Genomic DNA, 15,975 nt, shown 5'->3' on the forward strand with positions numbered 1-15,975 from the left:
GGCAAACTGAAAAGGAAATGTGTTGTTTTCAGTGAGGATGAGGAGGCCAAAAAATACGACAATGAATTTAAACTTGTGAACGAGTTTTCTCAGTTTTCACACTTTAGGCTGAACTGGAAGACTTTTCTGTGGATTCTGTGAAGACAACACTGAGACTGTGGAAAATGTTTTATTACAGCCCAACTTAGTTTGTGAGTTTGGACCGATTCTCAAAGTTGGCTTTGTTCTAAAACATTTCTTTGCTCTGTATATGATGTGGACTAACACTGGAGTATTAATGAAAGACAAAAATCTGGACTGAATAATGTGATTATTTTAGCAACATATTACAGTCCGAGCCCACTTCTGTGCGTGGAAGAATCATCTCAAAGTATTTTCCAGATCTGGACACAAAAGCCCTGAAATGTATTTCCTTACTGGACTTAGAGATGCTCTTGGACTCAAACCCCTGTTTTATTTTATTATTATTTAGTTTTCCTCTTGTTTCATATCATTTATATGTTTTTTTTCTCTATTCCTTTGCTACTGACTCAACAGCACCGTATGGCTGTTTTCTGTGTTTGAGTCAAAGGGTTGAACTTTGTTTGGTTTGGAAATTCAGCCTAAAAAATAAAATAAAAAACGACTCCGTTCAACCTAAGAGTACACCTGAGTCTCTGCCGTGTGGGAGCGAGCTTCACTAAATCTGCGAGGGCAAAGGTGTAACCCTCACCCCACACCTGCCATGAGAGCTTGTGTTCAGGTCAACTAGATTTGAGTTTTGATTGCTGTGTTTAAGTAAGATGATTTCATTGTTATCTGAAGATAACATTGATACGTGTATGCTTTTGCACGAGCTGGAGAAGGAGAACTTATTTTTGTCTTTAACGCGTGCATGATGAAACACCGGCACCATTGAGAGTGGACTATGTAAAGAAATCTAAATAGTTACCTAAAATCTAGTTAACCTGGTCACCGGTGACTTTCACGAGGCGTCGGGCTGCTTCACAGAGGAACCTTTTCAGGTAAGAGGCGGGAATGCTATGGGTCACACAGGCCTGTCGGAGCTCAGTGGACCATCAAACCCTCTCCGCTGAGTTCAGGCTGTTTTCACGCCAGCGGAGAACTCGTGTTGTTGTAATGTCACCGAGTGACCACCAGGGGTCGGCTCCGCTGTGCTGTCCGGTCTCTGCCGCTGGGGGGCGCTGCTCCCCCTAGCGGTAGACACCGGGGGTCTGATGGCAGGATGGCGGAGGCAGGGGGACCGGATTCCGCCGCGGCGCGGTGCCCTGACGAGTCATCAGATAGTGAGCCGGAACAGGAGCCCGGAACTCCGCAGAAACTCATCCGAAAAGTGTCGACGTCCGGCCAGATCCGCAGCAAGGTACGTGTGCTAACATCCGGGGCTCCTTGCGCATAGCCGGCGGTCAGCGGCGGCGCTCATTCAGCAGCGCAGGGCCACACGCAGCCTGAGGGCACGGCGCTGTCCACCGGCTCACCGGCCCGCAGAACTCCATGTAAAATACGGACTCTTTAAAAGCCGGTCCCTCTTTCTAGCGGTAAGCAGCCGGTTTATTGTTAGAGTGAAACATGTTCGGACCAGACATCGACCGTCGGATACTCCGGCGCGCAGTGAACATGATGTGTGATGTTTCAGCGCTGCTCTGACGTCTGTTTCCCGGACAGCCGTCCTCCACTGGCCGCTGCGGGCGGCGCTATCTTTGCCTTTAAAACACAAGTGTGAGATGTGGGCTGCATGCTGGTGACGCCGAACTGAAGACCGGACGCGTTTGCGCCTTAAACCGGTCTACTGTCTTTGGCCCGTGCTCCCGTAGTCCAAAGATTGGTGTCACTTTAAATCTGACCGATTTTAAACAGAGTTCTGAGCCCAGGCTTCAGCGTCCCTGGAAAAACTGTGCTTTCTGGGGTAAGGGCCACAGCTCTTAGACCATTTCTAAACCACATAACAGGAAACGCCGTAGCCAGACACCGAGTTTCAGTAGATGACCGGGTGTAAACACGGATCTGACTGGTGCGGTTTTTTCACCATCTGTGGAGCTTCCGTTAAACCTAATTCGGGCAGAAACGGCATAAAGTCAGCGGAGACGCCGGTAAAACGCACGGAAACAACAGAGAAACGTCGCGAGTTTAAACCGGTAACACATACCGGTTACTAGCTCACACCTGATAACGGAAAGATTTGGGCCCGCTGTGAGACATCGGTGTTTCCTATCGCTGGTGGCCTAAATGCGCGTGCTGCTGCGGGGTGGACAGAGGCGGCTGAGGCGGCGCTACGTTAGCTTTAGCACTGTGACACATAACGGTCCCATCACGGTCGACACGTAACGGCCGGTTTTCCGGTAAAAGCAGCGGGATTTTAACTGCGATAGAGAACAGCGGGAACTCAAACTGGCACCGCTGATCAATACGTGACAGATTATACTTTTATTGATTACTGATCGTTTTTCATATTGCTGCCTTCACGGGCAGGCTAAAGACTCGGAAATGTGGACATCGTGTTGTCAGACGATGTTAAAGCAGCTCCATTAGGAAACAATTTAAAAAACAAACCCGGAGTCCTGAAAGCTCACTGTGAGGCGCTTCCTTCGACCTACAGAGCTGACCAAAGACAGGCTCTGGTTTTCAGGGCGGTAGGCATCATTGATGAGCAGGACACAGGTGAGTGAGGTGTGGTTCCTGCTGCAGGGGGGCCTCCGGTGACTTAATCCCACTCACAGAGAGCGGTGTTATTGGGCACCAGATCAAATGTGCCAGGTGTTCCTCTGTGAACATGGCGTCGTCATGGCGAAAGGGTTAACGGGTCAACGCTGTGACCTGCAGATCTTCACCGAGTCCTCACTTCATAGAGCCGCACGGCAAGAAGGTCCTGAGTTCAATTCCACCATCAGGCCGGGTCTTTCTGTGTGGAGTTTGCATGTTCTCCCCGTGTTTGCGTGGGTTCCCTCCGGGTACTCCAGCTTCCTCCCACCATCCAAAGACATGCAGCTTGTGGGGACAGGTTAATTGATTAATCCAAATTGCCCATTGGGAGTGAATGTGAGTGCGAATGGTTGTCTGTCTCTGCATGTTAGCCCTGACTGGCGACCTGTCCAGGGTGTACCCCGCCTCTCACCCTATGACAGCTGGGATAGGCTCCAGCGCCCCCCACGACCCTGGAAAGGATAAGTGGAAGCGGATGGATGGATGTTTCTCTGTAATAACAAACTCAGTGTAAACTATCTGTGTATAAACCAAAGCTGACACTATGAGACTTCATCAGAGGTGTGAGCATCACTGCAGGTGTCTTTGGTCGTGTCCAAATTCATGGACTGCATCCTCCTGAGGTGGTCGGGTAGGCCGGAAGTAAACGGCTGTTAAATTGGACGGTCTCGCCTTCTAGTTAGCGTCAGCGCTGTCTCGGTGGAGTTTAATGAACTCGGCCGTCTGCTCCTTGCTATCTAAAATATAACAGGACACTGGCGTAAACTCTCGACCGTCTCATACTTCTGTTTAATCAGTTTTCTGTTTGACGTTTAGTCAGCTGTGTGAAAACCAAGGAGGAACCAACCCGGGGGATTAATAAAGTTTTATCTAATCTAATAACTTTAATCTCAGCCAAACCGATTTACTCACGAACAAATAAAACACTGAAAAAAGCCCAACAATAACATTTTTAGGTTGTCTAAGTGACTTATATATCACGTTTAACCCGAGCAGCGAAAGTGATCTGAAAGTGATGTGCCGGGAGTTGTGCCGTTCTCGGCGGCTCCAGTGACCCGCGAGCTCCTGGCTCGCTGTCGAGCTGGTGGGTAACAGACGTCTCCGAAAACGTCGAAGCACTTTTGCAAATATGCGATATCTTGATAAACCGAGCAGATATTTGAAGTTTTCACAGCTACTTTCTCGCCTGAAAATATGTTAAAAGTTTATTTTGTGACCCAGAAAGATTAGTAATAGTAATATTCAAACTTAGTAGCGGCCGCCATTGTTGGAAACTGGAGTTTGGCTGGGCCGCGCTATGAATTCTGGGATATGGTGGGCCACGAAGGACACACCCGACCCATCCTTCAAATTCGGGGAAAATGAGGACGCATTTGTCGGCTGCATTCGGAGGAGTCTACGAATTTGAACAGCCTTCGGCGCGTCGCTGTGACGTAATCGGTCTACAAATGCAGCCTCAGGAGGAAGCAGCCCAGGAATTTGGACACGACACAAATCTCTTCAAACACTGAAAATGAGAGAAAATTAGAATAATGTCAATAATAATTCTGACAGACATAAAAGACGGAGTTTTTTAACTTTTCAAAATAAAAGCACGGGAACGAGGAGATAAATCACAGGTTTAATGCCTGCTCATGCAGTGAAGTCTGGAATTTCCCGCGGCAGCAAATGGAAGAACAGGAAGAACATGGGTTATATTTAGAGTATGGGACAAACATTGAGATTGAGTCATGTGGGACTCTGACAGGAAGCTGCACTCCACTGTTTCCTGCTGTCCCACGCCTCAGCCGCCAGAAACATTCAAACACTTCCAACTTTATTTAAAACTGTGCAGCGGACAGCCTCCATCTTTACACAAGATTTACACACTTTCAGCTTGAGAAAGAAGAAATCTGTGCTCACAGGTGTGTGTGTGTTTCAGACTGTGCTGAAGGAGGGGAACCTGCTGAAACAGACGAGCTCGTTCCAGCGCTGGAAGCGGCGATACTTCAAGCTGAGAGGGAGGACACTGTACTACGCTCAGACCGCCAAGGTGAGCCCCACCCTGCCGCTCAGTTGCTGGGCTGTGTTCTGAGGACGCACGCGTGAGCATAACCTTTTCTGTGTGTCTGCAGTCCATCATCTTTGACGAAGTCGACCTGACGGACGCCAGCGTGGCCGAGTCCAGCACCAAAAACGTCAACAACAGCTTCACCGTGAGTCTTAATAATAATGGATTGGATTTATATAGCGCTTTTCAAGGCACCCAAAGCGCTTTACAATACCACTATTCATTCACTCTCACATTCACACACTGGTGGAGGCAGCTACAGTTGTAGCCACAGCTGCCCTGGGGCAGACTGACAGAAGCGAGGCTGCCATATCGCACCATCGGCCCCTCTGGCCAAACCTGCAGCAGCACGGCCAGGTTCATCCACCGCTGAAAATAGTCCCCACACAGGCCGCTGTTCCTGCTCTGTGTGGTTACACTACAGGAAGTGACCTCAGGATAGATTCCTGTTTAATTCACATTCTGTCTAATCAGCTGATCAGTGACTGGAAGCAGGCGTGGCTGAGTTACGTCTGTCACTCATTGTGTGTCTGTGTTTGTGTGTGTCTGGTTGTGTGTGTGTCTGTGTGTGCTGCTGGCGTCCATTAAAAACCTGGTTTTCCTTTAGTGTAAACATATTTACTCTAATTTATTTATTTACATATTTATTTTTTTCTATTTTTAACATTTTTCACAGATTAGTTTTTTTTTATAAATTTTGAAATGTTGTGTTGAATAATCTTCAGCTTTTCTTTTGTTTCTAACTGAATCCATTTGTGTGTTTTGTGCTGTTGTCGCTTTGATGCTCGGAGCTGTTTGTGCTCATCAGAGATTCTGTTTTAGTCACACAACGGACTCACACAGGAAGAGAGCGTCTTATTTTGGCGAGTGAAGTCATTTCCTGTAATTGAGGCCTTTGAAGTTTGTTTAAAGAGTCTGTGTGTGTGTGTGTGTGTGTGTGTGTGTGTGTGTGTGTGTGTGTGTGTGTGTGGTCGGTATAATAACAGTCTGTGTGCTAAAAATACACAGTCACATGAACACAGCTGACACACACACTCCTCCTTCTTGCTGGTTGGATTGGGTAGAAAAGGAAGGGGGCGGGGCCGGTGCAGGGAGAAATGGTCAGAGCGAGGCAGAGACGACAGCAGACCAGAACCAGGATCGGGACTCTGAGCCGGACTTTCGTCAGGACGCGGTAAGTCAGCTATTGGTCAAAAGGTCATGATGTCACCGACAGCTGACCGGCTTCACGCTTCCTGACTCACCGCTGCGTCAGATCCTTCACGCTGTTATTGGTGACGTCTCTCCTCCGGGCCTTCACACGTGTTTTGCTCTGAGCCTCGGTGACGCTGACCCAAGTGGGCCGGGCGGTCTCCATCAGCGCTCACCGTTAGTCAGACGGTGGAAGCAGAGTGATGGCGATTAATCGAGCTTTCGTTTTGTCGACAGAGCTCATTAGTTCTCGTTTTAAACGCTTCCTTCGCCCATGTGTTCCGATCACACAAAGGAGGATTATTGTGAACTGTGGCTCATGCACAGCTGCTTTGGTGGCTTAAGTGAACTGTTGAGGTGTCCGCCGCGTTTTAAACTGAGCTCTGGGAAAAGACCCCGTGGGTCACATGACACGGGAATGAAGGAACGTGTTTTATTCCCCTGCGTTCATGCCGCTGTGTGTGGATCTGTGGACTTCCCGAGGCTTAGCATGAGTCGGCTGCAGCAGCGAGGACAGGAGCAGGAAGCTGGAAACAGGCAGAGGAGGAGACGTCAGGTGACTTTGTACAGCTCAGTGATTGGGTGATGACGATGTGGAGAGAAAGCAGAGGTTCAGGGACGGTGGGGGAGGGGCAAGAAACACTGCTATCTCTGTTTGTGCTCACAGAGGTCCATTGTGTGCGATGGCGTGATGTCACTTCCTGTTTGTGATGCCCGTTTGCCGACAGCGGCTGTACAGACTGAGGCTGAGCAGCTCCACGCCATCAACTGTTGTGATTGGTCGGTGAGCCGACGTGGAGCGCCCTCTGCAGGAACGACTTAGCACACAATTACAATAAAATACAAAATAATGCTGCGCTGCTCATCTGTAATCTGCAGGCTTCCCAACGCCAGCCAATCACAAGAAAGTTGTCTTACAGGGGGAGGAGCCCAGAATACTTGTAAAAGTTCTAGATGTTCAAAGCCGCAGCCCAACCCGGGCTGTGTTTCTGTCTGTGTGGACTCATCCCACAGTGTCAAAGTCCAGTCGGCAGCTGGGGGACCCGCGCTCCGTGCTCGCTCTTCCTATTCGTCGGGTTAACGTGACCACTGACGGCTGATTCCTTCTCTCCGTAAGGCACCGCGCTGCGAGCTCTCCTGACCAGTGTTGGTCAAGTTACTTGAAAAAAGTAATCAGTAACTAATTACTGATTACATCCCCAAAAAGTAATCCTGTTACTTTACTGATGACTTATTTTCAAAAGTAATTAATTACTTAGTTACTTTTTAAAAACACGATTTACAACCTGAAGAGGTGATAAAGTGATAGATCTCTCAGCCCAATTCTACTTTTTCTGCATAATCCATCATACAAAATGTAATCAAATGGAAAAGTCTCCTTTTAAAACTTGTTTTATTAGTTTTAATCTTTTAACTTTATGCATCAAGCAAAAATTTAATTATCTGCAACATTCTCTGACTGGAAGAAATTAGTTTAACATTTAAACCTATTTTCTGCACATTCCAGCACATAAAATAAAATATTTTGTGTGTTTACACTCAGTCTTTCAAATAGATGCAAGTAAAACACAGCAGAAAATAAATAAAGTCAAAGACTCAGCGGTCCTGTTGCTCTATTTTCACCTGTAAAGCAGGAGTGGGGTAGGCGGAGGGTTACCCTGGTGCAGGTGTGCCGCGGTCAGTGGAAGAATCCGCGAGTTTCTCTGTGAGTTTCCCATTACGTCGTAGCTACTCGGTGCTTGTTGGAAGTTTAGGGGTTTTTTTGCTGTAAAAAGAAGTTTTCTTCCCACGCACAGCGGACACTAATGTTTTTGTCACTTTGTATGGAATCAAACTCAAAGTAAGGTCAGTACTTCCACGCTTTAAACGCTGCACGCTCATACTCTCTCTGCACTCGATATGTGATCCACTGTTGATCTGCACACAGCTGTTGTCACGAACGTCGCACTCGCTTACGTCACTGTCGTGAGACATTCTGGCAAAAAACTCACGGTTTTAGTAACGCAGTAACGCAGCGTTCCTACGGGAAAGTAACAGTAATCTAATTACCGTTTTTGCAATAGTAATCCCTTACTTTACTCGTTACTTGAAAAAAGTAATTGGATTACAGTAACACGTTACAAGTAACGCGTTACTGCCCATCTCTGCTCCTGACAGGTGTCAGCAGCCCGAGCAAGGAAGTCTGCTCCCAGATATCCCGGCGTCCTGTGATGCTCTCCGTGTGACGGCCGAGCCTGTGCTGCAGGTTCTGTGGTCGCGTCCTGAAACGAGGCTTTGTTGGGACGTGACTAAGCTCTCACACGGAACCCTGATCATTCCCAGAGTGTTCGGACTGAGCCTCGTGTGCTTTTATTCCCAGACAGCAGAGTAAAAGTTCAGGAAACTGCAACAGCAGGAGCAAAACTGATCCATAACAAGTCAGAATGTAGCCACTCATCAGACCCTGCAGCAGTCTGAGCGCGTTTCCCAGCATGCACCACACCTGAGACACAACCTGAGGAGGAGCAGAGTGACAGAGGCACCAACTCTAACACACACACACAGTTTGCGTGTGTGCGTGTGTGTGTGTGCGTGTGTGTGTGTGTGCGTGTGTGTGTGCGTGCGTGTGTGCGTGTGTGCGTGTGTGTGTGTGTGTGCGTGTGTGCGTGTGTGTGTGTGTGCGTGCGTGTGTGCGTGCGTGTGTGTGCGTGTGTGTGTGTGTGTGTGAGCACTGGATACCTGATAAGGGTTTCTTGGTTGGGTCTGTTTCTGTCATTGAGGAAACAGAAGCTTCATTGTAGAGCAGCTGATCAAGAAGTCACAGAGTTATGAGGGCAGCAGCTCTTCAAGCTTCCAGCTGTGTCCTCATGATTTGACATCTTGTTAATTAAAGTTTGAAGTGTGACATCTGAAACTCCTACATCTGGCTGTGGACTGTGAATGCACCGTGATGTATGCACCTGTGTGTTTCAGGTGATCACGCCCTGTCGGCGCCTCATCCTTTGTGCAGACAACAGGAAGGAAATGGAGGATTGGATGACGGCGCTGCGCAGCATCCAGAACAGACAGAATTATGAGGTCAGTCTCGTCCCTGCCATCCCAGTGTACAGAGACTGGTCTCTGTACAGCCTGCTCACTGTGTGTGTGTGTGTGTGTGTGTGTGTCCCAGTCCACCCAGTATAGCATGGACCACTTCAGTGGGATGCACAACTGGTACGCCTGCTCCCACGCCAGACCCACGTACTGCAACGTGTGCAGGGAGGCTCTGTCAGGGGTCACGTCACACGGCCTCTCCTGTGAAGGTACACAAGTACACACACACACACGGTGCAGAGCAAAGAGCTGTTATAGTGACAGTGAGGAGTGCTGTCTGTGAGCAGCAGCGTGTTCCTGATCAACAAACTTGGAGCTGAGTGTGCTCCACCCACCTCCACCTGTGTACACGTGGAGGTGGGTGTGAATCAGCATCCTGTGAATCAGCATGCAGGCGGACTGCATCCTTCAGATACAGCTTTCCTTTATTGGCCTGTAACAAAGCTTTTGAGGCTGAATGCTATCAGCAGACAGCTCCAGCTCAGGGGCTGTGCTCTGCAGTTTGTAGATGAGCCGCAGGATAATTTGACCTGTGTGTCTGTGTGTGTGTGTCTGTGTGTGTGTTTCAGTGTGTAAATTTAAGGCTCACAAACGGTGTGCAGTCAGAGCCACCAACAACTGTAAATGGACAACGCTAGCTTCTATCGGGAAGGACATCATTGAGGACGAGGACGGGGTGAGACACACAGCACAGATGTCCTGTCAATTCTGAGTCGGGGAACGGCTCACCTCTGACCTTTGACCTCTGTGCTCAGGTGTCGATGCCTCATCAGTGGTTGGAGGGAAACCTGCCGGTGTCGGCCAAGTGCACCGTGTGTGATAAAACGTGCGGCAGTGTGCTGCGGCTGCAGGACTGGAGGTGTCTGTGGTGTAAAGCAATGGTGAGACACGCGCACACACACACGCACACACACACACACACACACACACGTCAGATGTGTGAACAGGTGAGCTGTCTCCACAGGTGCACTCCAGCTGTAAGGAGCAGCTGTCCTCCAAGTGTCCCCTTGGTCAGTGCAAAGTGTCCGTCATCCCTCCGACGGCACTCAACAGCATCGACTCAGACGGTGAGTGTGCTCCTGTCAGTCTGAGCCCCACGCTGCCCCCCGCAGGGCAAACACACTCACTGCAGATCTGCTCACACAGCCGTCATCCCCACCATCACCATTATAATCACTAACATTACCACCTCACGCTGACGCGACCCTGCAGGTTTCCTTCTTATTTCCCCTGATGTCAGTAACACACACAGTGAACCCTCTGAACATGATCGCACAGTCAGCGTTCTCCTGAATGATGGGTACGGCCGCTCGGACAGTACCGCCACATCTCCGTCTCTGTACCTGCACGTCTGTGCTGGAGCTTCATTAAAATGGCGGTAAAAACGGACATGTCAGAGAACTAAACACAGCTGTCTTCATCCCACAAGAAAGAACATCTCCAGACTGCAATTAAAGATAATAAACAATAAAGATGAGTGTGCTCGGTAAACAGGCAGGTTCATCCACACCATCAACGTGTCTCCTCACAGAGAAACGTTGAGCTCTGTGCCATAAACTTTGAAGACGTCAGAATGCCGACACTTCCCCCACAAAGATGACCTTTGACACCAATACGAACCAATAAAGTTGTGGTCTGACGACCGTTGAAAAAGCTCACCACCCTCACCGGTCACTACAGCAGACCCACTCACTCTGTGCAGGCTGAAATATGACAGCAAAGGGCCTCAGGGTGGGCTCTCGGGTTAAAGCGGCTGTTACAGAGGTTTTAATGTGTGCAGCATCAGAGCCAGCACCGCCCACGTCGGTCTGCAGGAGGTCGACACAAACCAGTGCCCCACTAACCCACGGCAGACCAACAGCTGGTGTGTGTGTGTGTTGTGTGCGCAGGTTTCTGGAAGGCGTCGTGTCCTCCGTCCTGCACCAGTCCTCTGTTGGTCTTTGTTAACTCTAAAAGTGGAGACAATCAGGGTGTGAAGTTCCTGCGGCGCTTCAAGCAGCTGCTGAACCCGGCGCAGGTGTTTGACCTGATGAATGGAGGGCCTCACCTGGGGTGACACGCACACAGACGCACACAGACAAAAACACAGTAACACACAGTATGTTTGACATGCAAGTTCACACCTGTGTGTGTGTGTGTGTGTGTGTGGCAGTCTGCGGCTGTTCCAGAAGTTCGATACCTTCAGGATCCTGGTGTGTGGAGGAGATGGCAGCGTTGGCTGGGTGCTGTCTGAGATCGATATGCTCACGCTGCACAAGCAGGTACGAGCTTGCAGGTTAACTCGTGCTCTGCCTCCCGCCGTGCTCGCCGCTGACTGTGTGTATCTGTGTTTCAGTGTCAGCTCGGCGTTCTTCCTCTGGGGACCGGGAATGACCTTGCCCGGGTTCTGGGCTGGGGTTCGGCCTGCGACGATGACACCCAGCTCCCTCAAATTCTGGAGAAACTGGAGAGAGCCAGCACCAAGATGCTTGACAGGTGACCAGTTATCTGATGTCACACGAGGATGGGGACGACCTACGGGTCCGGGCTGTAGCTCAGGTAAACCACGCCTTTCTCTCTTCCTGTTGCAGGTGGAGCATCATGGTCTATGAGACTAAGTTTCCACGGCAACACTCTGCATCCACTGTCACCGAGGACTGCAGCGATGACTCTGAGGTGAGACCTCAGCACTGCTCTGATGAAGAATGGGTGTGGCCAATCTCATTGTCCTCTGCATTGGTCGTGTGTGGGTTTCTGTGATTCTTTCCTCTGGTGGAACAAACCAAAGCCACTCATTTACAAAGAGTATAACAGTATTCAGAGGCTTAGCATGCTTGGATGAGGCTTTATGAGCAAACTGGCTTTTTCTGGTTTGTGCAGGACCAGCTTTGGCAGGTTTTAATATTAGCTAATCAGATCATCGTCAATAAGACAATAACCAGGGCAGCAGTGATGCCAGTGCTGCTCCCTGACTTTAATACTGATCAGTATTAAAGTCAGGGATCAATGTTACCTAGCAACCTAATGATGAGTAAGTGGATATGTTTCCGTGAATGTGGCTGAGCTTGTGCTGAATGTGAGCAGAGGGGCCGATCTGACACTGACAGAAGCCACCATGATTTTATTTTGAAAGTGTCGTGCTTTCTGAATCAGATTGGGAACAACGAACAGACTCCTCTGACTCGACTGTTTCCATCCTCTAATCCAGGTCCAGCACATTCTCACGTATGAGGACTCAGTGGCTGCTCACCTGTCCAAGATCCTGACCTCTGACAAGCACTCGGTGGTTATCTCCTCGGCCAAGTACGCCCACCCACCTGCGCAGCCATCTGTGTCGTGTCTTAGGTGTAATTGAGTAATGGTGGTGTTTGTGTGGTTCATTGCAGAGTTCTCTGTGAGACGGTGAAGGACTTTGTGGCCCGGGTTGGTAAAGCTTACGAGAAGAACACGGAGAGTTCGGAGGAGTCAGAGGCCATGGCCAAGAAGGTACCACAACTGAAAAGGCACCAGTCTGTGTTTGATGACTCGCGTCTGTGTTTGATGACTCGCGTTTTCTGTCTCAGTGCGGTGTGCTGAAGGAGAAGTTGGACTCGTTGCTGAAGACTCTAAATGAGGAGTCTCAGGCGTCCTCTGTGCTCCCTCCAGCTCCTCCCCCAACCATCGCTGAGGAGCAGGAGGAGGTGGAGGGACTTGTGCTGCCTCCTCTTCATCTTCCTCCTCCTCCCCACTTTCTGCCCATTTCCACCTGCTCTTCACGCCCCACCCCTTCCACCTCCTCCTCCTCTGTGGTAGCAGCTGCCATTTTTAAACCTCGAGAACAGCTGATGCTGAGAGCCAACAGTCTGAAGAAGGCCATCCGGCAGATCATTGAGCACACTGAGAAAGGTGAGCCCGTCATGGTCAGGACTCACCTGAACAGGTGTGGTGGTTTCACAGAGGAGCTGTTCAGATACAGCTCAGTAAAGTCAAATCTCCATGAGGCTGTGGATACTCAGCTACAGTCAGTACAGCTGCCCCTTAGCAGGCTGCCACAGGCTGGCCTATCAGAGGAAAGCAGGTGTTTGGGGAGGAGGGCTTTAAAGAGATGAGTGATAACAGGTTTATTTTCGACGATGGATCGGGGGGCTGTATGAGATGCAATTAAAGGGAAAAATTAGATTTTCTGTCCTTCTGAAAAATTTGGGTAAATGCTCATCAGTTCCTCCCACAGATTGAAGCTGGGCTGAGTTACAGAAATGACAAACACACTGATCCAGGATCAGATCTCAATGTCTGCTGCTGCAGAACAGCTCGGCCTCAGGTTTGTTGTTAGACTCTGTCCACAGACAGACCCCAGCTGCGGGACTCAGCTGGGGTCATGCTGGTTCAGATTCAGGAAACCAGGGCAGGAAGCTTGATGAGTTCGGTCACTTTAATTCAATTCAATTTTATTTATATAGCGCCAAATCACAACATAAGTCTCCGCAAGGCGCTTCATAGATACAGAGAAAAACCCAACAATCATATGACCCCCTATGAGCAGCACTTTGGCGACAGTGGGAAGGAAAAACTCCCTTTTAACAGGAAGAAACCTCCGGCAGAACCAGGCTCAGGGAGGGGCGGGGCCATCTGCTGTGATTGGTTGGGGTGAGAGAAGGAAGACAGGATAAAGACATGCTGTGGAAGAGAGACAGAGGTTAATAACAGATATGATTCAATGCAGAGAGGTCTGTTAATACATAGTGAGTGAGAAAGGTGACTGGAAAGGAAAAACTCAATGCATCATGGGAATCCCCCGGCAGTCTATGTCTATTGCAGCATAACTAAGGGAGGATTCAGGGTCACCTGGTCCAGCCCTAACTATATGCTTTAGCAAAAAGGAAAGTTTGAAGCCTGATCTTGAAAGTAGAGATAGTGTCTGTCTCCTGAATCCAAACTGGAAGCTGGTTCCACAGAAGAGGGGCCTGAAAACTGAAGGCTCTGCCTCCCATTCTACTTTTAAATACTCTAGGAACAACAAGTAGGCCTGCAGTGTGAGAGCGAAGTGCTCTAATAGGGTGATATGGTACTACAAGGTCATTAAGATAAGATGGGGCCTGATTATTTAAGACCTTGTATGTGAGGAGCAGGATTTTGAATCCTGGATTTAACAGGAAGCCAAAACAGGAGAAATCTGCTCTCTCTTTCTAGTCCCTGTCAGCACTCTTGCTGCAGCATTTTGGATCAGCTGAAGGCTTTTCAGGGAGTTTTTTGGACATCCTGATAATAATGAATTACAGTCGTCCAGCCTGGAAGTAATAAATGCATGAACTAGTTTTTCAGCGTCACTCTGAGACAGGATATTTCTAACTTTAGAGATGTTGCACAAATGGAAGAAAGCAGTCTTACATATTTGTTTAATATGTGCGTTGAAGGACATGTCCTGGTCAAAAATGACTCCAAGGTTCCTCACAGTGTTACTGGAGGCCAAGGTAATGCCATCCAGAGGAAGAATCTGGTTAGATACCATATTTCTAAGATTTTCAGGGCCGAGTACAATAACCTCAGTTTGATCTGAATTAAGAAGCAGAAAGTTAGCGGCCATCCAGGTCTTTATGTCTTTAAGACATTCCTGCAGTTTAACTCATTGGTGTGTGTTATCTGGCTTCATGGACAGATAGAGCTGGGTGTCATCAGCATAGCAGTGTAAATGTATGCTATGTCTTCTAATGATGCTGCCTAAGGGAAGCATGTATAATGTAAACAGAATTGGTCCTAGCACTGAACCCTGTGGAACTCCATAATTAACCTCAGTGTGTGAAGAGGACTCTCCATTTACATGCACAAACTGGAGTCTATTAGATAGATATGATACAAACCACTGCAGTGCAGTACCTGTAATACCTACAGCATGTTCTAATCGCTCTAATAGGATATTATGGTCGACAGTATCGAACGCTGCACTGAGGTCTAGCAGGACAAGCACAGAGATGAGTCCACTGTCAGAGGCCATAAGAAGATCATTTGTAACCTTCACTAAAGCTGTTTCTGTGCTGTGCTGAGCTCTGAAACCTGACTGAAACTCTTCAAATAAACCTCTGCAGATGATCTGTTAGCTGTTTGACAACTAATTTACTTTAGAAATCAGTAAATGACCAGCTCTGATATTTTTATCAGTGTAATGTGAGGAGAGCGTGGTGCGAGCGAACTGAGCTGCTTCTGTGTGTTTGCAGCGGTGGACGAGCAGAACGCTCAGACTCAGCAGCAGGTCTTCTCTCTGAGCCGGGCCGAGGAGGAGGGTCTGGTGGAGGAGGACGAAGAGGAGGACACCGAGGAGGACAAGACGTCCCTGCACTCGTCCTACAGCTCCAAGCATCGTGGCGCTCGCAGAGGTCAGAAACATCCAAAGCGTGCTTTCCCCACGGGACGGCCGCCGCACACTCATGCTTTGTTTTCTGTCTTCAGTCAGTAAGACGCCCTGTGAGAAGCTCATCAGCAAAGGCAGCCTACCACTGGGCAGCTCCGCATCACTTCCTGTCCAGACAGGAAGCCGGGACAACATGCCTATGCTCAACACAAAGATCCTGTATCCAGGTAACAGGCCGGCAGGTCTGACTCCTTAAAGTGTGTGTTTATGATGCCAGTAGTGATGTGTGTGTGTGTGTGTGTGTGTGTGTGTGTGTGTGTGTGTGTGTGTGTGTGTGTGTGTTGCAGGCTCGCTGTCCAACAGCTCCGTCATCAGCCGATTGTTGGTCAACGCCGACCCGTTCAGCTGCGACCCCGACAACATGTGAGGCTCCGTGACTGCGTCATAAGGTCCTCGCCGCGTCCACACGTGCTCTCATTAACCCTGTTGTGTGTGTGTGTGTCAGGGACTGCTACACTGAGAAGTGTGTCATGAACAACTACTTTGGCATCGGACTAGATGCCAAAATCTCTCTGGACTTCAACAACAAGCGAGACGAACATCCAGAGAAGTGCAGGTAGGAGTGGGCACGGTGACGGCGGCGTGGCGAGCTCCAAGA

At 49.1% G+C, this 15,975-nt stretch overlaps 1 protein-coding gene across 4 annotated transcripts in view; it reads left to right on the forward strand.

Moving 5' to 3' along the window:
• Window positions 1-1,163: 1,163 nt before the first annotated feature.
• Window positions 1,164-15,975, forward strand: part of dgkd (diacylglycerol kinase delta) — a 29,657-nt gene continuing 14,845 nt past the window's right edge. Inside the window, exons 1-19 of one of the 4 annotated variants that reach the window (XM_082503510.1) lie at window positions 1,164-1,363; window positions 4,622-4,732; window positions 4,815-4,895; window positions 8,894-8,998; window positions 9,090-9,222; window positions 9,583-9,689; window positions 9,769-9,894; window positions 9,978-10,080; window positions 10,903-11,065; window positions 11,166-11,274; window positions 11,349-11,488; window positions 11,584-11,668; window positions 12,201-12,295; window positions 12,379-12,478; window positions 12,556-12,877; window positions 15,184-15,342; window positions 15,416-15,544; window positions 15,665-15,740; window positions 15,823-15,933. In XM_082503510.1, the coding sequence (XP_082359636.1) occupies window positions 1,226-1,363; window positions 4,622-4,732; window positions 4,815-4,895; window positions 8,894-8,998; window positions 9,090-9,222; window positions 9,583-9,689; window positions 9,769-9,894; window positions 9,978-10,080; window positions 10,903-11,065; window positions 11,166-11,274; window positions 11,349-11,488; window positions 11,584-11,668; window positions 12,201-12,295; window positions 12,379-12,478; window positions 12,556-12,877; window positions 15,184-15,342; window positions 15,416-15,544; window positions 15,665-15,740; window positions 15,823-15,933 (2,393 nt within the window). In that variant the 5' untranslated portion in view covers window positions 1,164-1,225. Of the gene's footprint in view, window positions 1,364-1,415; window positions 1,539-1,967; window positions 2,091-4,621; window positions 4,733-4,814; window positions 4,896-5,745; window positions 5,925-8,893; window positions 8,999-9,089; window positions 9,223-9,582; window positions 9,690-9,768; window positions 9,895-9,977; window positions 10,081-10,902; window positions 11,066-11,165; window positions 11,275-11,348; window positions 11,489-11,583; window positions 11,669-12,200; window positions 12,296-12,378; window positions 12,479-12,555; window positions 12,878-15,183; window positions 15,343-15,415; window positions 15,545-15,664; window positions 15,741-15,822; window positions 15,934-15,975 lie in introns of those variants that run through there. The other 3 variants (XM_082503513.1, XM_082503511.1, XM_082503512.1) reach the window with 3 other exon arrangements.

Source organism: Aulonocara stuartgranti, assembly GCF_965226115.1.
Source record: "Aulonocara stuartgranti genome assembly, chromosome: 14".
NCBI lineage: Eukaryota > Metazoa > Chordata > Actinopteri > Cichliformes > Cichlidae > Aulonocara > Aulonocara stuartgranti.